The sequence below is a fragment of the Hirundo rustica genome, chromosome 1, assembly GCF_015227805.2.
Source record: "Hirundo rustica isolate bHirRus1 chromosome 1, bHirRus1.pri.v3, whole genome shotgun sequence".
NCBI classification, from domain to species: Eukaryota; Metazoa; Chordata; class Aves; order Passeriformes; family Hirundinidae; genus Hirundo; species Hirundo rustica.
Window position 1 is genome coordinate 39212346 of NC_053450.1, and position 23432 is coordinate 39235777.

The 23432-nt window shown below is 41.8% G+C and overlaps 2 protein-coding genes across 5 annotated transcripts in view; one reads left to right on the forward strand and one right to left on the reverse strand.

Moving 5' to 3' along the window:
• Positions 1-6979: 6979 nt before the first annotated feature.
• On the reverse strand, positions 6980-15722 carry CHCHD7 (coiled-coil-helix-coiled-coil-helix domain containing 7). The gene is made up of 4 exons (XM_040072533.2): positions 15583-15722; positions 12779-12856; positions 12121-12219; positions 6980-11353 (listed from the first exon to the last, which is right to left on the reverse strand). The coding sequence occupies exons 2-4, from the start codon at positions 12830-12832 to the stop codon at positions 11252-11254; spliced, it is 255 nt and encodes an 84-aa protein (XP_039928467.1). The 5' UTR covers positions 12833-12856; positions 15583-15722; the 3' UTR covers positions 6980-11251.
• A 193-nt stretch (positions 15723-15915) lies between these two features.
• Positions 15916-23432, forward strand: part of PLAG1 (PLAG1 zinc finger) — a 53177-nt gene continuing 45660 nt past the window's right edge. For 3 of the 4 annotated variants that reach the window (XR_005702964.2, XM_040077167.2, XM_040077186.2), the window contains exon 1: positions 15948-16132. The gene's annotated coding sequence lies outside the window, so the exon portion shown is untranslated. Of the gene's footprint in view, positions 16133-23432 lie in introns of all 4 variants that reach the window. The other variant, XM_040077143.2, reaches the window with a different exon arrangement.

Below are 23432 nucleotides of genomic sequence, written 5' to 3' on the forward strand. Positions count from 1 at the left end.
AGACTTCCTTTTGGTCCACAGGATTCTTAAAGGCTGGATCAGTTTCTACTGTGGTAGAGAACTTCCTGACTTAGAACAGGGGTAGGTTTGCATTGTGTCTCACAAACAAGGTATTTTGTAAAAAGGATAAGCACTTCGGAAGAGTGGCATATGGGATATATATATATATATATAAACATATATGTATATACATTCACACTTCAGTCATACATATATGAAGTATATTTATTAGATTTTGATTCTGCATGCACAGGTATAAAGAGGCAGACAGGAAGGTTTTCAAGCCTCTTCCCTTTTAAAAGTCTTTTCAACTAGCTTTTGCAATTTAGTATATTGTCCTATAGGACAGGTTTGAGATTTACATCTGAAACCAGGTAGTGACTTGTGTGTCAGATTAAATAAGCTCTTATAGCAAGCATTTTATGGGGTAGCACCCTGACCGCTAGGAATCTAGACTAAGGAGACAGTGGCATGTTCATAGCATTTATTTTTATTCAGCCAGCCACAAGCCTAGCCTTTTTAACATTATTTTTCAGAACATGGCACAGAAACAATGGATTTTTCACATCCACAGGAAGAGCTGTTGCATTATTTCCATTGTGAAGGCCTGTCCTGTATTACTCTCTTTTATATATGCTTTTTTTGTTTTGTTGTATTACAGCAGAAAAAGCCACAAAGACATACCAGGAATATCTATCCATGTTTGCCACCTGAGTTATAGATTTATAAACCTATAGATTTATAGGGTGGTTTGTTGTTTTTTGGTTTTTTTTTCCTTCTTAATAGTCTTGTCTTAAAATCCAGAAAGTAGCAGGAGAAGTCCAAGGAGATCAAGAGAACAAGCTAAGGGATAAGTTCAGGGTTCACACCAATTCTCTGAGGATTTTGAAAGAGATAGAATAGAGCAATAAATGACACCTTTACAACCAAATACAGATTCTCATAACTATGAAGTGTGTGATCTTGCCACTTTGAAATCCAGGAAATCCCCCCCAAGGAAATCTACAATGTCCATTCCTAAGTTCCTGCATGTGAACCATTAGAGCTTCCATGGTGGCTAATGAAGTTAAGGATTCATTAGGGCTTCCTGCCTGTGTATTCCATTAAACCTGTTTTGGGAGACATTCTGCCACAGGACTGGTCTCCAGATTTTACACACCTACTAATATTTTTAAGGGTATTTTCACATCAATAGATGCATTAATCTTTTAAACTGTAAATCAAATATATTCTGAATAAAGAATGACTTGAATTGAAGGACTTAGAAAATGTGGTAACTAAAATAGTCTTTTCCAGAGACTGGGGTCAAAGAGTGCTGAAAGGTTGTGTTTGTTCCTAAATGGGGAAGTAAGTATCCTTTTTCTTCCCCCCCCCCCCCCCCCGGTAAGCCGGCAAGAATTTTTAAGGTTTTTGGGGGGGGGATGCATTGATAATATCTGCTAATTAGGGGCAGAATGGCACTGCATCTTTCATCAAGCACATAGTCAGGACACTGCGTCAGTAGTGACTTAGTAGCACTTCAAGATTTCTGGAAATTCCTTGGCTTTCATCCTATTGCCACTCCCTAGCTGGACTGTAACGAGACTTGGATGGAAAATTTTAAGAACCTTTGTATTTTGCCTGCATAGAAAAAGGACTGCTATAAATTGACTACTGTTACATTGGATATTTTTAGAGATTAGCAAAATGGATTGATTGTAACTGGACTATAGTCTCCTAAAGTAATTGTCTGTTAACAAAAGTAATTGTCTTAGAAGAAAAAAGATAAATACCTATAAACTTACATACACATATGTTATGCTTAACTTTAGATTACAGTTAACATAATGGTAAATAGTTAGCTTCAGTAGTATGGAGACTTCCAACACTAAAGTGGCTGATGGTTTGAAAAATAATTGAGGTAGACAAAACAAAGGGAAATCACAGTCAATACAATGCTGATAATAATTGTTCGTATTCAAGATTTGTGTATGCTGTCATGCAACTAAGCACACACAGCTTAGCAGTGGCTTTCCACTGAAGCTGGAATGGGATTAGAGTAGACAGCACTGGAGAGGTGTGTGCACCCTTGCATTTACTTTTCTGCAGATATACGGATATTTGCATTCTGCATGAGGTGATGTTTTGGATGGCTAGCTCTGTGTCTAAGAACCTCAAATAGCACCAAGTCCAATGTCGGCTGTTCCAGACAATGGAATAGTTTTTAATATTACTAATGTGGAATACTCACGGGAAAATATGTGAAGAAATGCCTTGGAGTACATCGCCTGTTTTTCAAACAATATGCTTATCACAAGACTAGTTTAAAGGCTTATTGAGAGATTATATGAGTGAACTTGGCTTATATTGGGATTCTGCCACATCCTTAGATCTTCCCCCGCAAAAATGTTAACAACATCAGACCTGTTCCAAAAATAAGAATTGATAGAAATAGACTTGTTTACGTTGGTCCTGCCAGCTGATGCACCCTCTGGCTTTGCCACAACGAGAAGTTACACAGATACGTAACTTCGAATAATCCCTTTTGGCTCTGTTTTCTCCACCCTACATGACAGGGAATTTAACCATCATTGTGCAACCATTGGTTTGCAAGAGGGTTTTGGCTCAGAAGGTGCTGACAAAGATGATGGTAAGAAATATCTCTTGGGAAAGGGTGACCTGGATAACCAGCTAAACGGGAGCCACGTCAGTGCTATTCTCCTCATATTGGTTCTCCTTTAGGGCTACAAGAGAGGCTTGGCAATGATTTCCTTACAATGCCTACTCATCAGCGGGGGCAGTTGGTGCTACTATTGCTGAGAACAGGCACCTGGCATATACACTGCTACTATACACTGTACACTACTACCTGTACAGGCTGGGGCAGAGCGGCTGGAAAGCAGCTCGGTGGAAAACAACTTGGAGGTGCCGGGCAACAGCATCCAAGCATGAGCCAGCGTGTGCCCAGCTGGTCAAGAAGGCCAGCGGTGCCCTGGTATGTATCAGCAATAGCGTGGCCAGCAGGACCAGGGCAGTAATTGTCCTCCGGTAACCCAGCACTGGTGAGGCCACCCCTTGAGTCCTGCGTTCAGTTCTCAGCCCCTTAGATCAGGAGGGACATTTTGGTTCTGCAGCATTTCCAGAGAAAGGCAACAAAGCTGGTGAAGGGTCTGGAGCACAAATCTGATGAGGAGTGGCTGAGGTTGTTTAGCCTGGAGAAAAGGAGGCTCAGGTGGGGCCTTATCGCTCTCTGCAGTGACCTGAAAGGAGCAAGGCAGGGAGTTGGCCTCTTCTCCCAGGTAACACATGCCTTAAGCAGTGCCAGGGGAGGCTCAGCCTGAACATCAGGAGGAACTTTTTCATAGAAAGGATTGTTAAGCATTGTAATGGAATTGTAATGCCCAGGGACATGGTGGAGTCACCATCCCTGGCGGCGTTTAAGGAAAAATTGGATGTGACAGTGCCATGGTTTAATTGACAGGGTGGTGCTTGGTGATAGGTTGGACTCAATGACCTCAGAGGTCTTTTCTAAGCTAAAAGATTCTGTGATTCTTTGACTATTACAATGAAGAAGAAACCAACGCTGAAAAAAATAGTCAAAAAGGCACTTAAAAATTATTGTGGTAAACTAACATTTGGTTTGTATCCCTCAGTCTCTGTAAAAGACATTTAGACTTACCACAGAGTGACAATAAGTTTTCCAACCTTTTCCCTCTAGCAGGTGGTTGGACTTGAAGGGATATAAAGCCTGGCAAAGTTTTTCATGTGGTTTTTTTGTTTTCCTTCTGTCTTTACAGAAAACAGTAATTTGAAATAGCAAGATTTCAGAAGGATTTTCTACACCTCATATATTTTTCTGGAACAATCCTCATGGTTGGAATATTCCCTTACTTTTCAGGTCAGCAACAGGAAAACAGCAAAACATCCCTTACAAGCATTTCTCCAGTTACATTGTACATGAGCCATTCAGCAACTGATTGTCTCTTAAAGACAGCTTTTGAGCAATGCCTGTGAAAAGCCCTGTCATGAAGAAGCAGTTGCACAAGGAAGTTCTTTAGCAAGCAAGATCTCAACAGGCATTTTTTAAATCACAATAATATCTGTGCAACCTCTAATAGCATTAGATGTGCAGTCACAAAAATACTCCCAGCTGCAGAAGACTATTCTCTTGCCAGTCTGCCTTGACAGTTCACTGTTGCTTGAGGAACTGCAGCCAAGCCAGCACTTTCAGCACTTCAGCAGGTGATTCACCAGCAGTTGAGTCATCCCTGTCCAAAGCTAGCACATGCAAAACCCAGAGAGGCGTGGAGGGCTGAGGAAGGGAAGCACAACAAACCTTCCTCCACTAATTCATGCCATCTGGGAATGACAGCCCATAGGCCTGCAGCTTTGTTTGCAAAACATTGTTTACAATTTTTATTATGAAGTCCATAGGGAAGGAGAAAATTTTATTTAACAGTTCATCATCATTACACAAACCGTTGTTCTGGGTTTAGCTTCAGAAAACAGGAAGCAATACTCATGATTAGTTAGTCAGATCTTTTTGCAGGCTTTTGTTGTTCAACAATTAGATAGGAAATTTGGAATTGAACCCACTGACATGCAACTGAAGTCTTTTGGTGTTAAGAGGTCTCTCTGGTGAGCCATAGAGGATGTGAGCTGTTACAGTCTTGACTCATCACTTTGGTTGGTGGTAACCCAGGCTTACATGGGAGGTCACTTGGCTTAAATGTCCATAACTGAACAGAAGGGCAGCAATCACAAACGGTTATTTGTAAGCAGATGCTGCTTTGTGCCTGAGGCTCACATGTCCCAGTGCCTGCACAATCACTTTAAGTGTGAATTTATGTAAGACCAGTCACTACCCACACAGAAGCTCTTCCCTTTAAGCTGCTTTGTTAGCAAAGGTGAGCAGTCCAGTGAAGGACTCAGCAAGTGTAAAAACTGGTAGAAGGTTGAAGATGAGCAGTCCCTAAGCAATGGGACAGGGTAAAGGCAGCAAGGTCTCCTCATTTCACAGAATCACAGAATGATTAAGTGGGAAGAAACTTTCAAGATCAAGAGTCCAACCCATGCCCTAATACTTCAATTAAACCATGGCACCAAGTGCCACATCCAGTCCTTTTTTTATACACATCCAGGGATGGTGACTCAACCACCTCCTCAGGCAGACCATTCCAGTACTTCATCACTCTTCTGTAAAAACTTTTTCCTAATATCCAACCTCTATTTCCCTTAGCACAGCTTAAGACTGTGTCCTCTCATTCTGTCAGTTGCTGTCTGGAGAAAGAGACCAACCCCACCTGACCACAGCCACCCTTCAGGGAGTTGTAGAGTGATAAGGTCACCTCTGAGTCTCCTTTCCTCCAGCATGAACAACCCCAGCTCCCTCAGTCGTTTCTCACAGGGTTTGTGCTCCAAGCCCCTCACCAGCCTCGTTGCCTCCTCTGGACGTGCTCAAGCATCTCAACGTCCTTCCTGAACTGAGGGGCCCAGAACTGGACACAGCACTCAAGGTGTGGCCTCACCAGTGCCGAGTACAGGGGAAGAATGACCTCCCTGGTCCTGCTGGCCACACCATTCCTGATCCAGGCCAGGATGCCATTGGCCCTCTTGGCCACCTGGGCACACTGCTGGCTCATGTTCAGCTGCTTTCACCAGTACCCCCAGGTCCCTTTCCTCCTGGGCACTGTCCAGACATGCCGTCCTCAGCTATAACGCTGCAGGGGGTTAATGTGGCCAAAGTGTAGGGCTTGGCACTTGGACTTAGTAAACTTCATCTTACTGGACTCTTTCCAACCATCCAACCATTCCAGGTCTCTCTGCAAAGCCCTCCTCCCTTCCAACAGATTGACACATGCTTCCAGCTTAGTGTCATCTGCAAATTTACTAATGAAAGACTCAATAGCCTCATCCATGTTATCAATAAAAATATTGGACAGAACTGGCCCCAGCACAGACCCCTGAGGGACACCACTGATGAGTGGCTCCAGCTGGATGCAGCACTGCTCACCACCACTCTCTGGGCCCGGCCATCCAGCAGCCAGTTCCTTACCCAGCAAAAGGTGCTCCTGTCCAAGCCACGGGCTGCCAGCTTATCCAGGAGTGTGCTGTGGGAAACAGTGTCAAAAGCCTGGCTGAAGTCCAAGTACACAACATCCACAGCTTTTCCTGCATCCACCAGGTGGGTCACTTGGTCATAAAAGGAGATCAGGTTGGTCAAACGTGACCTACCCCTCCTAAACCTGTGCTGGCTGGGTCTGAGACACTGGCCATCCTGTAAGTTCTATGTGATAGCACTCGGTATAAACTGTTCCATGACCTTACTGGGTAACGAGGTCAGGCTGACTAGCCAATAGTTACTAGGATTCTACTTCCCACCCCTTTTTGTGAATGGATGTCACATTGGCCAGTTTCTAGTCATCTGGGACCTCACTGGTGAGCCAAGACTGATGGTAAATGATTGAGAGTGGCTTTGCAAGCTCATCTACCAGCTCCCTCCTCACTCTGGGATGGATCCCATCTGGGCCCATAGATTTATGAATATCCAAGCATCTCAGCACTTCTCTGACTGCCTCCTCTTGGATAACAGGGGGACCATTCTGCTCCCTGACTCTATCAACCAACCCAGGAGGACAGTCGTCCTGAGGACAAACCATCTTCCCACTGAAAATGCCTTCTTTGCCTCAGTTAAGGACCTCTGCCTTCTCCTCATCCGCAGTTACTGAGCTCCCTCCCATATCTAATAAAGAACAAAGGTTGGTCTTACCCTTCCTTTCACTATTAATATATTTGTAAAAACATTATTTATTATCCTTTACAGAAGTTGCCCTTTTAACTTCAAACTGAGCTTTGGCCTCCATATTTTTTTTTTTTTCCTACATGCTCTAGCAACCCCCTTAAATACTTTCTGAGAGATCTGACCCTCCTTCCAAAGATGATACATCTTTTTATTCCTAAGTTCCTCCAAAACCTCCTTGCCCATCCAGGCAAACATTCAGAAGTAGTCTGCTTGTGTTACTTTTTACTACTTTAATACTTACAGAATTGTTTCTTCCAGTTGCCTCTGATTCTTCCAAGAAAAGAAAAGCCTGCAACAGTGTACCGTTTTTCCACACAATAATTACTTCTTTCATGGCTGTTTTGGAATACCAACTTTTAAGGTCTAGATACTTTTAACATGAGTTAAGGGCTGTCTCCAAATGCATTAGAGCAACATAACATTTTGTACCCTAAATTCATCTTATCTGTTCTGCAAAAGTTTTACCAAAAGCTGATCTATGCACACGTTCACGATCACTTCAGTGCAAAAGTTTCATTACAAGACCATGAAAGAGACTCAGAGCAGCAACAAATGCAACTCCCTGCCTTTCAAAAGCTTCAGCTAAATCCAAAGAAGTTTTCAGGACTCTAAATCTAGACAACTTGGACTCAATGATACTTGTGGGTCTCTTCCAAATCAGCATACTCGGCAATTTTGTGAACTTCCTTTGAACATCTTCAAGAGCACAGATTCATCCCAATTGTGGCAACAGAAGACTCTGAGCTAGACAGGGCCTTACACTGTAGGGTAAGAGAAAAAATGAGATAGCAAAAATGTACATGTGGGAATCAAGATATTCACCTAGACCTGGGAGAAAGCATACAGCTGCTGCTCCGTGCCTAGCTGTGATCAAATAACTACACTGAAAAAAATCTATTAAGGACCATATTCCAAGGCTACTCAGACTGCAAAGAAATCTCCTATTTCCCAGCAATGATTTAAGACTCCTGTCCTCCTTTTCTCTTTAAAGTCTAGAGACAGGGGAAATCTTTCTTTTCTATTAGATGAATTCTGCCACCTCTGTGGGAAGGGACCAAAAAAGCTTGAAAGAGCCCGTAGTGGGTGGAGTGCTTCTGTTTTCAGTCTGTTGTACAACAGCACCATCCAGCTGTCAAACTAAAAAATTATCAAACATTAATGCCACTATCCAGATTTGGTCCTTGTATTGCAATCAAAAGGAGTAGTTATACATATAAAAAAACAACCCCAAAACACAAAACTCAACCCACAGGTCCCTTCCTTCTTAATTAATTATATTAATCCACTGCGTTAACATACAAGAATGTGCTTTAGGGAAATAAAGAATTGAGTCCAGGTTTCTTTCATCCAGTAAGAGTGGCAAGCTGCAGCGTACCTCTGTTTCAGTGAAGCGTGGAATGCAAGCTCTCAGGTATGAGGAAAAGACCATTATCTTTGGCTCAAAACCAAAAGCAGTTAATCACGCTACAAAAATTAATGGAAAAATCTCAATTCATAAGAGCTTATGTTTTAGCTATCACACTTTACCACTCGAGATTCAGTAGTGAAAGCAAAAGCAGCAACCTCAAGTGAGGGATAACAATAGTAACAACTCAAACTCAAGTAAAAGATCACTCTTGAGAGACATTACAACATGAGAAAGAAAACTCCTTGCTCTCCCAAGATTTTTCATAAACTTCTGTTACTTAACAGTAAGGCATATGCAACGGAAATAAATGGCATTCCCTACAACAGAAGGCTGATTACCTGAATTAAATCTACAAGGTCACTGCTTAAATTGCCCTCAGTTCCACACTGAGCTCATTTTTGTTGTAACATCCACGGGGGCGTACCATGTGCGTCCATTGATGATCAGAAGTCTAATGTTAGACTACAGTTCCTGCATTACATGTGCCTTAGCCCATCCAATGATCCCACATTCTTGCATTGACACCTGAAAGCACTAATGCATCTCCCTTTCTGATTTTTTGAAGACCAGTACTAGTTCTTTACCAACCCTTTACAAAGCAGCACAGGGTACCTATCAATGCCAAAAATAGGCCAGTCATCTTTTAAAAGAAAACAATGCCAGCAGAAGCTTCCCAGGCAAATATTATCAGAAAAAATGTAACTTGTAAGTCCAAGTGTTAACCTAAGAGAAAGAGCATTTCTACATACAAAATGAACCTGAAAGGAAACCCTAGGATAAATGAGACAACTTTATGGAACTTGAGCTTATGCAAAGAAATATGGGCATAACCATATCAAGAACAAGATGATGTTTTTCTTGCATCTATTTAAAATATACTGCAGATTTTAACATAAGCCCAGAATTTAAGAGCACAGCAACAGAAAAACAGCAAGCACTAGAATAGTAGCTAAAGCCACAGGAGCAAAGAACATGTCCAAAGATACAGCAGAGGTGGCAAATGACAAACCTGTGCCAAGTAGGAGAGAAGGTGCCCTTAGACAAGCAAGGCAGCAAAGCCAGAAGAGTCTGAAGAGACACAGCCCTAAGGAAGAGGACAACAGCTCCACAAAATCTGCAGATGAACAAGAAGATCAAAGAGAGGCATGGTTAATGAAGAAGTATTGTGGCTAAGTTTAATAAAAGCAAGAAGTTCTCTCACTATGAAAGAGAGAGCAGAGAACATGTGACCTTCAAAAGGAGCTGTAGTAGAAAGTCATTGCAAGACTACATCATTAAATCAAAGACAGAAAAAAGGTATTAGAAAAAAACTGCAATGAGAAGGGACCAAAATGTTAAAATCAGTCAAAAATGAACTAGTGCCAAATGGGGGAAAAAAAGCGGAAAGATTGGTATGTAGGAGGGTATTAAGAGGTGGCAAGAATGTGACAGAAAACAGCAAGCTCTTGACTCTAGAATGTAAATATATTCAGCTCTACACACAGGGGAACAATAACAAACAAACCCCTCACCAAAAACAACTGACCAAAGACAACAACAGCAAAAAGCACAAAAAGAGGAAAATGTCAAAGTCTGTACTTTAGGTGAAGAGAAAGTAATTAGAAAAAAAGAATCTTATGATCTTGATGGACAAAAGTACATTTTCCTTGCCAGGAACTGACAAGAGAACTTGTGACATGCTTGAAGGCTGCACATCTTTGCTTGGAGAATTGTATACTCAAAAGGCATAGAGTTATCCACTTATTCCAACAGAGAGAGTAAGATCAATCCATTTCAAAACTCAGATGTAGATGGAGAACAGAAAGGAGGCGCAAAAGCAGATTTTGTGGAGTTACTAGTCAAATCAAACAACAAGGACGCAACATAAAAATTACAGCAAGCATTGAAATAGGCCTACAGTGGAAAGAAACAAGACAAGCCACACAGGAGAAACAGAAAGCGGTGAAGCCTTTCCAAAACAGTCTAAATAGAGAGACAACACTTTTACACTATCCTTCATGAGGTCAGCCAGAGTTCTGCCAAGTTGATCCCAGTAAGAACTAAAGGATTTCACATGGAACCTGAGCTCATGGCAGTAGTTTTTCTGTTTTATCACAGGATAAAAGCGTTTAAGCCAGGACACCAAAAGGTAAAAAACACTCTTTCTACTAGGCAGCAACCTGTTTAAATCTATTAGTTGTTCAATTTAGCTAAAGAATCAACCTTATTTAAGATTAGACTACCTGTTTAAACTGAGCTTTGTAATCTTGTATGAGTAAGCATTTCCAAACTCCAGGTTTCAGCTGTCCAGAGTCTTAGTCTATAGTTAAACCTGCCATGTCACTCAGAGGATCTGTTTACATGTCTGCAATTCCCCCCCACCCCGCCTGCCACCAAAGTATCTATTTACTATCCACAGACCATTCAACTCAGACGTGAGGAGTTCAGTTTTACCTTCACCAGTCTCTCTAACCTTCTAACTCGCAAAGCTTGCAGATCTGATTTACTGCAAGCTTCTGCTGTCCCTGACAAGTGCAGTGGCAGACCTAATGACCAGCTTGTCGGATTTAGGATTTTAGTTCATGAACAGTGGTATTTAAACTGGGGACACAGAATACAACATGTGAAAATAGTGATAAAAATCACACATGGTAAATCCATACTATTGAGCAGAACAGCTGAGTGCAAGAAATATGTTGCATGTACCAGCTTCTCAGCCTGCTCCAGTCTTAGAACCACACTGCAGTGCTCGCCAAACCCATCTTTTCAAACAGACTTTCTGCAAGTCCCATTAATTTCATATTTAGCATTTCACAGCAAGGTAGCTTCTTCTTCCAAAAGTTTCTACACAAGTTGCATTGATACCCCTATGTTCCAATAAAAAGAGGCCAGGTTCCTATGACAGGAAGTATAAATAAACCCAGGAAGTTCTATCCTAGAAAGCTCACACATTTCAAAATTTAAGCTATTTTTTTTTAATCCAAGGTAAGGCAACTGTAAAATCCAGTTCAATAAACTGTAACTTGGTGCTGCTAAATCTTCATATATACAGTGACAACAGTCAATCAAATTTAGGTTTCTGGTCAGTAGGGCTTTCCCATTGATTCCAAGATTTTCTTTCTTTCTTCTGCTGAGGGCATCTCTGGTTTCACACCACTTCTCTTCCTTTGCATCATAATTTCGTGCTGAAAGTAGAACAAAGTGACCATGAGAACAGATTTTGCAGAACCTCTGCTCCTGATCTCTGAATGAAAAATATTCTTTAATAGAAAAATGCTTTATATATCAAGAGCCAGGTACTCTAGGTCTGATTAGCTGATGCCTAAATGTACTAGTAGTTAGTTCAAGATACCTGATAGTTTACCTTGTTGCTTCAGAATACAGTGCAATCAGTATTTCCCATTACGCTGTGCCAGACTAATGCACAATTGTCTGTAAATATGGGGGTTTTGTAAGTCTCACAAGTATTTAAAGGTTAAAACTTTACTACAATGGTATAAGGAAAGGAAACAGCAGAAAACAGTTTAACTGCACATAGTTTCTCATGATACCTCCCTACCACCATAAATAAGCTTTATATTAGGTTAAAGTAAACGTGATCCAAGCCAGTGGGAAACCAGATAATCTTTACCTTGACTCAGAACTTTGTCATTGAACTTGTTTAAAAGAGAACTTATTACTAGAAATATGTGACTCAAGTTCAGAGGAAAACATCAGGTACAGCAAGAACATTGACTCACAATGCAAGAGAGTAAATTCAGAACAATCAAGTGAAGTACTTTGATGTGCATGTGCCTAAGTCTTCCAGCAATGCATAAGGAGACTACCTGGGCTGGTAAATTACCATAACTACATCATTAGCCAAGTCTGAAGGGTTCAGAAAGCAGCATGTCAGAAGTAATGCACATAAAACAAAGCAGGGAGTAAAATTTAAAAAGTTTTCTGTGCTTACCCAGAATTTTCTGCAGTTTTTGTACTTCAAAAAATAATCAGTACACAGATCCTTGTTATAGTTGTTGTCATCCATACATTTTGTAGTGGCATCTGTTTCCTTTAATAGGGGAAAACATACTTCAGAGTTGAGGGAAGTTACTGTACTCAGTGTTTAAATATTTTAACAAGTCCCAGAATATCTATGAAGATAGGAGTGAGCTCTTCAGATGAAAGAACACTATTAAAGAGAGCAAAGGAACACCTATTACAAAGGATCATCAGTACATCCAAGCAGTGATTTCATTTGGAGATAACAGAGAATAGTACTCTTCAGACAGTAAGTACAGAGTCCACAGAATAGTTGTTTACAATGATGCTTGGTATAGCTCACAAAAGACTTAAAAAATAACCAAGCTTGTCTAACCAGGATTTCAGGCTCTGGTTTTAGGGACAGAAAATTTAAGAGACTGCTATCAGTTGTATAACTCCTATTTATGGGAAATTACTTATTTCATGCTTACTGTAATGGATGACTTTCAGCCCTTCCCATCTTCACTCAAGAAACTTTTAATACAAAGTGCTATAATGCAAGTGTGCTATCTACGAAACAGTCCTCTAGAAAGTGCATTATTTAACATTGAAACGTACAGGCAGAAATCTCAATTTGATCATCTTACCGCTAGACATGGATTTATATCGTGATCTCTAAGCTTTTTTGCATGCCTGGACATTCTAGACAGACACTCGTACCTTGGCTAGAAAGGGAAAATAAACAGGTTAAGTATCTACTCTTCACAGTAACTCAGCATTAACTCTGAATTTCAGGATGTTATAAAGGCCTTCTAGTAACACAGAGTTTGGTTATCTTTAAAGAAAACAAACAAACAAACCCCTAACTCCTTTTGCAAAGCATTATTTCAAAAGTGGTAACTGCAAGACAACACTGGTAAGTTTAGCCCGTCACCAAGACTGCTCACTCCTGATGAATTCCTGCAGAGAACAGAACCGCTGCAGCAGCCCTCTCACACCAGCCTGTGTATCATGGAGGAAGTGACCATGTGGAGGAGAAACAGCTCCAGAGAACCTGTTCACAGCCAACACACTGTAGACACTTCAATTAATAGTGTGTGGGAGGAATGTACAAGTAAACTCTTCCAGATTTGTTCCTGCTCCATAGCTGGATCACATCTGCATCTTCACTGAGCTTTCCCAGGTATGACAAGTGCCCAACTATCTCCTGTGCTGCTGTATCAAATATTTAACAGAAAAAGAACTGGTTTCACCGCAAGGTGGGACCAGACCCACTTACACTGTGTATGACAGCCTGAATCACATTTTTTACCATTCAGTAGTTTGACACTGACTCTAGGAACTGTAAGCTTGAGAGACAGAATTCAGTGCCAAGAATCTACACTGATCCAAGATGATGACATCAAGATGAACAGCAGACCCTCCTTCCCTTTACAGCTTCCTATACATTGCCTTCAGCACACATATGGCACTACAGGTATGTGTCCCAAACAAGTACTAAATCTAACAAAAAATAAATTAATGTTGACCAGATGACTGCTTGAATCAATGCAATCAGAAACACAGGACAGAGGGAGCAAATTAAAGTACTGCTAATGAAGGACACAGCTTAATCTTGTTGGTTTTCACTTTCTTGAAAAACACCGATGCCAATTCTTAACTAAGACCTGTGTTTGTGCACAAAGATGTGTGTGATAAGTCTGAGTCTGAAGTAAAAAGTCTGTATTGCTTGATACCAGATAAAAAAAATAAATTCAAATACTGCTCTTTGTAGCTCATAAAAAAACATGTTTTAGATGGGGTTTCTTCTTTGGGCAAGAGTAAACAATTCCCAGCAAACAAGTCTTAGGTTTTACAAGCTGTGCATGTATACTTTCCTGCAGCTTGGAGTACTCTTTGCTTTCAATACGGTAATATTCTGCAAATGGGACTTTTAATTAACAGCATGGGGGGGCCAATACTTTCACTTTCCTTTGATAACTATACAATGCATAAGTTAATTTCACAAGCTAGACAAATGTTCTTTTTCTGGTGGGTGTAAGTGCATTTTTGATGAAGCACTTCCAACTCAAATGGAAACCCAAAGATGTATACTAGCACCATCACAAACCTCAAGAGAGGAGAAGGGAGGGGAGAAGTAGGAAGCAAAAGCAACATACCACAATGCCTCACCTAACTCACCACAACAGATACAAGATTTTTAGATGTTTCCATGTGTCTGTGTTATAACACTGCATTTCACTGATATATTACCACCTAAGCATACATGCCTCAAGGTGTACAGTATTAGTCCGATTTCAGACTTACTCTCCAAAAGAATACTTGGGAGTCATAGGATGTGCCGTCATAACCAGTACTCCTTATACAAGCTGCACTTGACACTCTCAATTTGATTACGCTATCAGAGTCTGCAACCGTGCCCGTTCTAAGGAACGATAGACACAATCCATTTAACACCCACTTAACGAATAAGCACTTCAGGCTCTAATGAAGATGCACAGCTCGGAGCAGGCAAATGCTTAAACATTCTTAATACCATCCAAAAGGTCTGATAGCTCCTACGCCAGTTCCTCTCTCCTGCTCTCTGAAGTACTTCGGACTCGAAGCACTACCAGCTGGAAGGGCAGGCGGGTCACGCCGAAACGCTGCTGGGACTGAACGAGCAGTTGGGCAGGAAGCGAGCTTCCCCCTCCTCCCAGGTTTGCACATCTACGGGCTTCCCTTCCTGCTTCCAGATTACAGGTCAGAGCCCAGCCACAGCCGAAGGCTTGTCTATTCCACAGTTCTTAATTATGCTTTAACACATTAACAGTTGTAAACCGTACCACAGAGAACCAGGGCTGTTGCTGGCACTCTTTAACCCTAGGGCTTTTTCGGTTCATAAACCATCAGAGCACTTTTCTACAGGCTGTCGCCCATTGAAAAGCGTTTGGTCCGCTTTAGATGCGGACATATAGATACAAACTCGCTAATTACGCTGCAGTATAGACCAGCTCATTAAAACTTTGAGCCCTGGAGAAAAGGCCGTACTAAAAATCCTACGGCTTTTCGAGCTGCTCCGGCGGCGGAGGCAGCCGGCGGGCCCTGACGCTCAGCACAGCGGAGCTGCCGCCTAGCCCGACTCAGCTTCCCGGGGAGAGCCGGGGGCCGTCCAGGTGCGGAGGCGAGGCCGGCGCCCCCCGCCCGGTCCCTGCCTTCCGCCGGCGGCGGAGCGGCCGGATGCGCCCGGCGACCCCTTTCCCCCGCCCCGGGTCGTTCCCCGCGGCCGCTCCCGCCGCCTCCCCTCGGCACCACCTGCCGCCAGGAGCGGTGCCCGGGCCGCGCCGCCGCCGGGCCCGAGCGGGGCTGCCCCGGCCCGCGGGAGGCGAAGGTCGAGCGAGACTTCCCTCCGCCGACCGGGAAGGGGAAGCGGCGGACGGGCACGGCGCGGGTCGCCGCCGGCGGCACTCACCTCCGTCCCCGGCCGTGTCCGCGGGAGCCCGGGGCGGGAGGGGGGCAGCCCGTCTCCAATTCGAAAGACGTCAGCGGCTCGGGCAGCGCGCTTAAGTACGGGCGCAGCCTACCCCGCTCACGGCCCCGCGGCTCCCCCCGGCCCCGCGCCGCCGCCGCCCACGCCCCGGCGGCTCTGAGTGGCACGGCCGGGCCGCCAATGGCGGCGGCGCCGCGCCCGCCCCGGCCGTGAGCGGCGCCTCCTTCCACCAACGGGGCGGGCGGCGCGGTCCGCAGGCGCCGGCGGCGGGGCGCGGCCGCGGCCCTGACTGACTGGGGGAGGCGTCCAACCCGCGGTGCGTGTGGGCGGCGGGCGGTGTGGGCGCGGCGTGTGCGGCAGGCTGGGCTGCACCGCAGCGCATACACTACAATGGCTGCTGGAAAGACGGGAAAGCAAACAATTTCCAGGCCCGCCGCGTCCAGCCCGAAATATGGGGAAAAAATTACAGAAAAATCGGAGAACACTGTAAAGGGTGGAAACGGGGCGCAGAGGGGATGCTGAGGCTCCCGCGGTGAGTCTGCTGCGGGTTTGGGGGGCAGGCGCCGGGGTTTAGCAGGGAAATATCAGGGTTATTTAAATTATGAAGGGGGAGGAGGAGAAGGAGGGGGGAGAGGAGAGAGGAGCAGCGAGCAGTGAGGAAAAGTTTGTGTTAACCATCCCTCCCTTCCATCCCTCTCCCCCCATCTCCCGCAGCCCCCCGCCGCCCCGCGTCGGACCCCCCCGGGGGGGGAAAAGTAGGGGAGGGGAGGCGAGGCGAGCGGTGCCCCCCCCCCAACCCCCAACCCCCCTTCCCCTCCCTCGGAGGGAGAAAGAGATGATTTTCAGAAAAACCTCTCTCAGGAGTTTCCTCCACTCCTCCCCTCCCTCCCCGCGGCGCTCTGTTGGTTCGCGAGGAGCGGGCGAGGCGGCGGGGCTGCCCGGGGGACGGCAGGAGGGCGCGGGGTGCCCGCCGCCGACCCCCGCGGCGGGCCGGGCCCGGGGCCGCGGGGCAGGGGCAGGGGCAGGAGCGGCGCGGCCGCCCCCCTCCCCTCCTCGCCTCTCCGGAGCCTGTGCTGTGAATGCAGTGACAGCGGCGAGAGCGGCGAGAGAGGGAGCGGAAGACATTAGAGACCGCGGTGCCGAAAAATGAGGGAAAAAATTAATATAAATTCGCCCACCGCCTCAAACCGGACAAATTTCGCACAGAAATTTCCCCCGTGGACCCGGCTACCCGTGGGGTGTCCCCCGGACCTGGCGGCTGCGTCTTTGGGGGGATCCGGAGTGACTTTGGGGCACTCGACCCCCCTTTCCCGTCGTTTTTTGGACAAAAGTTTTTTTTTTCGTAATAAAGAAACGAATTTGCCTGCTCTCCCCCTCCGAGTAGCCCAGGAGCTTTTCCCTTCCCCATCGGTGTGTGTTTAGAGAAAAGTGTGAACCCAAGTAAGTGCTGAGTCGTGTTGCATTGGGGAGGGGGGTTTGCTAACTGAAAGCAGGAGAGATCCGGAGAGAGAGAGAGAGAGAGCAGGGACAGCTTGTTGTCAGTATCATAAACAACCAAAATGGAGGGAGAACTGAGGCATATAACAAAATAAAAATCAGAAAAAAATGCCAAAAAATACCTAAAAATCGGGGCTGCTCCCCCTTTTCTTCCTCAAGGTAACAGAATAAAACCCGTGTCTTCCCGAGACCGTTTTAAGGTTTCAGGGAGCAAGGAGTTAATATTTATTATTTTTTTTTTGTTGATGAATTCTTTGGAAAGGCAAAAGCCTCTTATAACTCGCCACCGACAATGAGAAAACGTGAAAATCCCTTTCAGGACGGAGAGGTAGGGGGAGATGATGGTGCAGAAAGTGTATAACTTGGGGGCAATGTGGAATGATCCTAGATAAGATAAATGCTGTATGTGGTGCTTTATAGCTTCCTTTTTTAATGCTTTCTTTTAATGTGTCTATGTGTTTGGGGGATTTGGGGAGATGGGGGCTCCTTTCTTTTCCTCTGTCTTTTTCTTCCCCCCCCCCCTTTTTTTTCCTTCTTTTTTTTTCTCCCCCCCCCCCCTTTTTTTTTTTTTTCTTTTCTTTTCTTTTTTTTTTTTTTTTTTTTTTTCGGACGGGAATGTAATGCTTTTGTAGTGTCACTTTCCTGATCTAATTAGGATGTGTGAGGCAAAGAGTAAACCTTTCCGGTTTATAAAGTGCACTTTCGTTGCCTTTGAATTTCAAGTTTTCTTGGTGGCTCTCTCCTCTATTTAAACTGGATTCTTCAGAGTTGGTGTGAGGTTGAGCTAGTGCTCCATAGGAAGAGCAGAGAGGGCTCAGGGGCAGGGCACCTCTTCTGCGAGGGTTTGCTGATTTCCCTGGCACGTTCAGTTCACCTGTTTGTCTCCTACAAAGAATGTATTCTGCAGTCTCCTCGTTTTATTTATATGAAATAATGATGCCTCATCTCGCCTCACATTGAAGTTAATGCGAAAGTGCTGCTGATGTTGGTTCCACGTGGGATCAGGGACATAGCAGGGCATTTTAAAGAGACAGCTTCTCTTTTCCTAGGGTTATCATCACCTCTGCAGCACCTCTGCCTCTAGCAGAGGGGTGGTTCGTTGTTTTTTTTTTTTAATGGAAAGATGTCAAATCGGCCCTAGTCTGATAAATTAAAGAAGGATAACAGGGGGAAGCGTGCAGAATCGTTGATTTCAAAGCAATTCTTTTGTGTGTAGCAGGTCTTCAGGGAGTTTTCTTGGTGTGTTAATTAAAATGCCGTGTTTTGGAGAGTGTTTTTGGAATGTGTGTTGCAGAAATGAAATAGTCTCAGGTTGCTTAATATTAAGGTCTAGTGCTATTCTGCTAGCTGTGAATTCTGTGAGAGGAGATAAATTCTCTGTGTGTAGGGAAATTTCACAGACATTTTGTGAAAGTTGTGAAGGGTGTTATTTTTACTTTGGATACATTCAAGTTTGTTGGGAACGTGTGAGTTTGTTCAAAAGTTTATTCTATACCTAAATCTCCTAAAACATCCCCAAAGGTTTTGAAAGTAGTGAAAAATAATTGTAGATTTTAATTGGCCGAAGTATGGGCTCTTTACAAGTACACCTTAGCTGTGTAGTTATAACATCATTTGGAAGAATTGCCTCTGGCTTTATTTAAAGAAAGAAAAGTCATCCTAACTGGGCTCTAGTGTCATGTCTATGTCTGCATGTGAGTATTCATGCATGCTTTTAGCATGGGTTCTGGCTGATACTGTTTTTTGTGTTTGGTTTTTGTTTGTTGTTTTTTTTTTTTTTAATTTTGCAAGTGTTTAACTGTGATGATGCGAAATGCTCTGCTTGTCCCTATTATCTCCTAAGTATTTTAATTTTATTTTTTACTATCCTATTAAAAAAATTAGCATCGCCTCTTAACATGGCCATTTGATATCTTTATGAGGAGTTGCAATGTTTCCTTTACACTTGCTTTGTTTTTGGAGTCTTTATATTTAATTCTAGATTGAAAATTGAGTACAGGTATGCGCTTCTTGAGAGGGAAGATGGGTTACTGAACTTGGAGGGAGGCTATTGCAGCACATGTTTTCTGTGAATTTGTGGAAGTTGAGTATGAGTTGTGATAGCCCTCTGTGTTGAATAGCATGTGCTTGCAAATGATCTCTACCCTTTCTGCAAGTGTGACCAAAGAAACTTGTTGCCTAGGATAGCCTTGTGGTTAAAGATTTGGGAAGAAATCTTAAAGTTTTCCAGTGACTCACAGTTGTGAAAATTAAATCACATTAACTACTCTTAGGTTAGAAAAAAGGGTCATTAAGGAAGAAAGATTAATAATTTTGTATAAAGGAATGATATTGAATGTTTTTCCAAAACTGCCTTTTATGGTTTAGGGATCTCTTTTATAGTTAAAAGAATTCAGACTTAAAAGTTCCTTTCTGAATCTTTCTTAAACTGATCTGTTATTTTTATTGACTGAAGTAACATTACCCTGGAATGCATAGAAATTTGATGAATTAATAGCAGTTCACCATATGTTGGTAGTTTTAATGTACCAGGGTAGATAGACAGATGGTAGTAGATGTGCAGAACTAACTTAAATAAACTAGTTAATGGTATTGAGAACTCTTCAAATGCTGTGTCTGTGACCATCAGTGTGAAGTGCTTAATGTGTGTACTACATTTTTACCTAATTTGGAGCTTTTTAATCAATAATATTTTAATGCTGGAAATAGGTATAGGCACTGGTAATAACAGTGTGAAAATAGCAATGCTGTGGAGTAGCTTTCTTGACTTACAGCTATGTGTTACAAAGTAAATTCGGTGTATCCAACCACAGTACAAAACTCAGGATTTAGGGTGGAGAAAGAAGAAAGGGTGTTCTTTCAGAATTTGATACTCTTCTAAACTGGATTTAATTTTAAGGTATAATCCAGATGGAGATAATAATGACAGAAGAAAAAAGTTGTTTAGGATTATTTTTTTACAAACTTACTCTTTTGTAGAGAAGAGAATTCTTTGTACAAAGCAGTGATGAAGTGTTTTTTGTTATTGTTGTTGTGTGGGTTTTTTATTTTAATAAAAAAATAAAGTAACTTTCAAAGCTTCCTTAGTTCTAAGAGTTAAGATAATCTTGTGTATTATGTATTGGTGTGATTCCATACATGATACAGTTTGATTTTTTTCAAGTTTTTCTAAAATTAAAACACCTGAGGAAACAAATACTATGGGCTCTTGTTGGTAAAGTTATCCTACTTTTTCTAGGTAAGCTGGAGAGGTGTAAATGTATTAAAATCCTTCTTAGAGACTTACCAATCCTAGTCAATAATTTTTAAAAATTAATAACTACAGTATTCTACAACAGTACAAGCAAATACAGGAATCCAGAGTGACATGCATTCAACTTTGCTTGAATACTTAGCTCAAATGTGTCTCTTGGTGTGTGCTTTTAATTAAATAATTATCCTGAAAAATTAGTTTTCAGTGTAGGACTTTTGAGGTTTAAATTAAGGAACCTTTTAAAAGTTTGTGTAATTCTAAAAGGCAGTGCCTACAAGGTGCAGCCACTTCTAATGGTTGTCCATCTCTGCAGCTGGTTAGTCAAAATGGTGCCCTAAAGTGTCTTCCTTTCAGAGTATTGCAAATGTTTTAAAATGAATGGGTTAAAGAGGGCACTACTCATGTTCTAAATAAACCACTGTTTACAACTGTTCAAGGTTATTTTGTAAAATAGATGGTTTTACTTCACAGTCTACACCATAAGTTTTTAAAATTTTCTGTCTATAACCCCTTATGTTGTTAAAACCAGTTTTTGTGAACAAATATTTTTTGGAAGGGTTCTTGAACAAATTTATATGTTTACTAAGCAGAAATATTCTGGAAAACATGAAATCTGTTCAAGAACTTAGACCATTCTCAAATCAGTATAGACTTAAAAGGAGCTAGCAGTGACCACCACTGAAGTGATAGAGAACTTGCTTTCAAGGTGTTATTCTCAAAATATCTGCTATTAGTAAAGATTTAGCTTGCAGAGGTTTTGAAAGAAATGTGCAGTATTTATCCACTGAACTGCTAAGCATCTTTAACTAATTACCAGATGTTTAGGTAGCCTTAAAAAACTATTTAAAAATAATTCAAATATTAGAACAAAGTAACATTTGTATCAATCAAATATAAAATGTTTAAATTTCTGGAGCCTAGGGGTGGGGTTTTTTTTGCAGTTATCTGTGCATTTTGATAATAGACAATTGTGTGTTTTTCCTCTAATCAAAAAAACCCCACATCTAGAATTTATTCAATTTATATTGATTTTTAAATTGTGTGATCTTGTAACTTGAATGTAAAACATTCATTAGTTCTCAATATAATCACTTACACAGATGCTTTTTATTTTTTTTAGTTGTCAAGGAATATAGTGAACATTTTTCTGAAATTGCATAGATTGCAGTTAGCAATGCATTTTACATAAACAGTTGTCCACCAAATATCAAATGCAAAAGATCCTAATTGTATGCAAGTTCAGAAAACCTAATATTAAACAGAACTGGTCACCATTACTGCAGATTCAGTTTTAATTTTATTTAGTTTGTGTTGTTAAAGTGTTTTCTATCTTCATCTGTATCAGTGTTCACCTGTTACTGTCTCATCTTAGGACAAATAGCAGAAATTAGTAGAACTAGAGGGAGTTTTTTTGACTTTTGAAAAGATACAACATGCTTTTAAGAGTAGTTGTGTTCTAACAGTTTTAAAGGATGGGGCCTTCTCATAGGGTGTATTAAAATTTTTAACATTTAAATGGACCCTGCATATCTAGCAAACGGTTACTGTAGGATCATGGCATTAAAATTAACCACCATATATGTCAGGAGTTTGAGATGACTGTATAAGTACATAGTTGACCGTGAAGAGTGGGAAAGGGTATATAGTTATTCTCATGTTGAAGGAATAAATCAGTTTCTATTGTAGCCTTCTCTATTGTCTTCTTCTCTCCCCTTCCTGGTTCACTGTTTGTCCAGAGTGCAGAGATACCTTGTCAATTATATTAAAATACATGGCCAGAGTGATGGGCTATTCTGTTCATGACCAATCCTGGTGGTTTTTATAGACTTACAGGGGGGCACAAAGAAAAAAAATGTGGCCCAATGGGTATTTGTTTAGAGGAAAGAAAAGAGAGAAAAAAATCCCCATAGGTCTGAACTATTATAAAACCAAAAAGTGAGATTAAAAAAAAACGAATGGAGACAAGTGTTGCTATAATGCATACAACAGTAACTCAAAACTCTGAAGTAAAATAGCTCAAATCAGATTTGAGAAAGTCAAGTGAGAGTCAGGAAAGTAAAACCTAAGAATTGCCATCAGATGCAATTAAGAAATAACTATGTAAAGAAACTTGGAAAAATGCAAAAAGTGTCTGTTACAGTAAACTGAATTGCTATAATCTTCTTTTGCACTTAATGTGCTAAATTCCTCTCTCAAGGAAAATATCCCTAGAAATCAGATTAGAAAGTGTTTAAAGGGAATTATTTGTCAAAGTTGTTTTTTCACTTAAGTTAGGATAACTAATAATAATCTCTTCCATATTGCTGTAATAATACTTTATTTGATACAATTTAGCCATACAGATTGCATGCAGATTTCCTAATGTATCATGCAGGTAATTTACCAGTAGCCTGACACTGTGTATCTCTAACCCTAAAAGCTTTTCTTTATGGTTGTGAGTCAGATCAGATCTGGCAATCTGCAAGTGTGAAGTATTTCTTATGAAATAAGATGTAGATTGCTGATTTTGCCTTATGCACATTTACTGTGAATTGCCAAATAACCAAAAAGGGAGGAGGGTGTCAGAAAACTTAGCTTCCCTCTTCGTGTATTATGTACTTGTATTCTACGGGGTGTCAAATTTGCTAGTGCATGAGTTTTCTAAAAATCCCTGCAAATCATCTGATTCTGAATTAATGAGATCTCACCATACTACGTGTTTGAGCAGCAGAAAGATCCTGTGTACGTAAATCAGATTTTACTGTCTCAAGTGCTTGTCACTTCTAATAAAACTGTTTACTGTGTGGTGTATGTATTTATCATGAATGTTACATTTATATATGGGATAGATACAGACATGCGCACATTTTAAGGAGACATTTAGGGACAATATCATGTCTTTTGAATCAGTTGTGGTATAGGAATATTATTTTTAAGAGATCTTTTTGAAGGAAAGGCAGAAAGAGAGATTCTGGCAGCTTGCTATTAAATTTCAATCAAGCCAGTATAGTTAGTAATAAAACATTTACAAGTTTGTAAATGTTAAGTTTCTTCAAACTCTTACTGTCACGTGTGGAATTTTCATTTATACTATTTTGCATTT

Coding starts and splice junctions, on each gene's coding strand:
- CHCHD7 (XM_040072533.2), bottom strand. CDS start 12,832: ATGTCCAGGCATGCAAAAAAGCTTAGAGATCACGATATAAATCCATGT. Junction 12,220..12,778: donor ATATAAATCCATGTCTAGCG/GTAAGATGATCA, acceptor CCCCTATTAAAG/GAAACAGATGCCACTACAAA. Junction 11,354..12,120: donor AAAACTGCAGAAAATTCTGG/GTAAGCACAGAA, acceptor TTCTACTTTCAG/CACGAAATTATGATGCAAAG.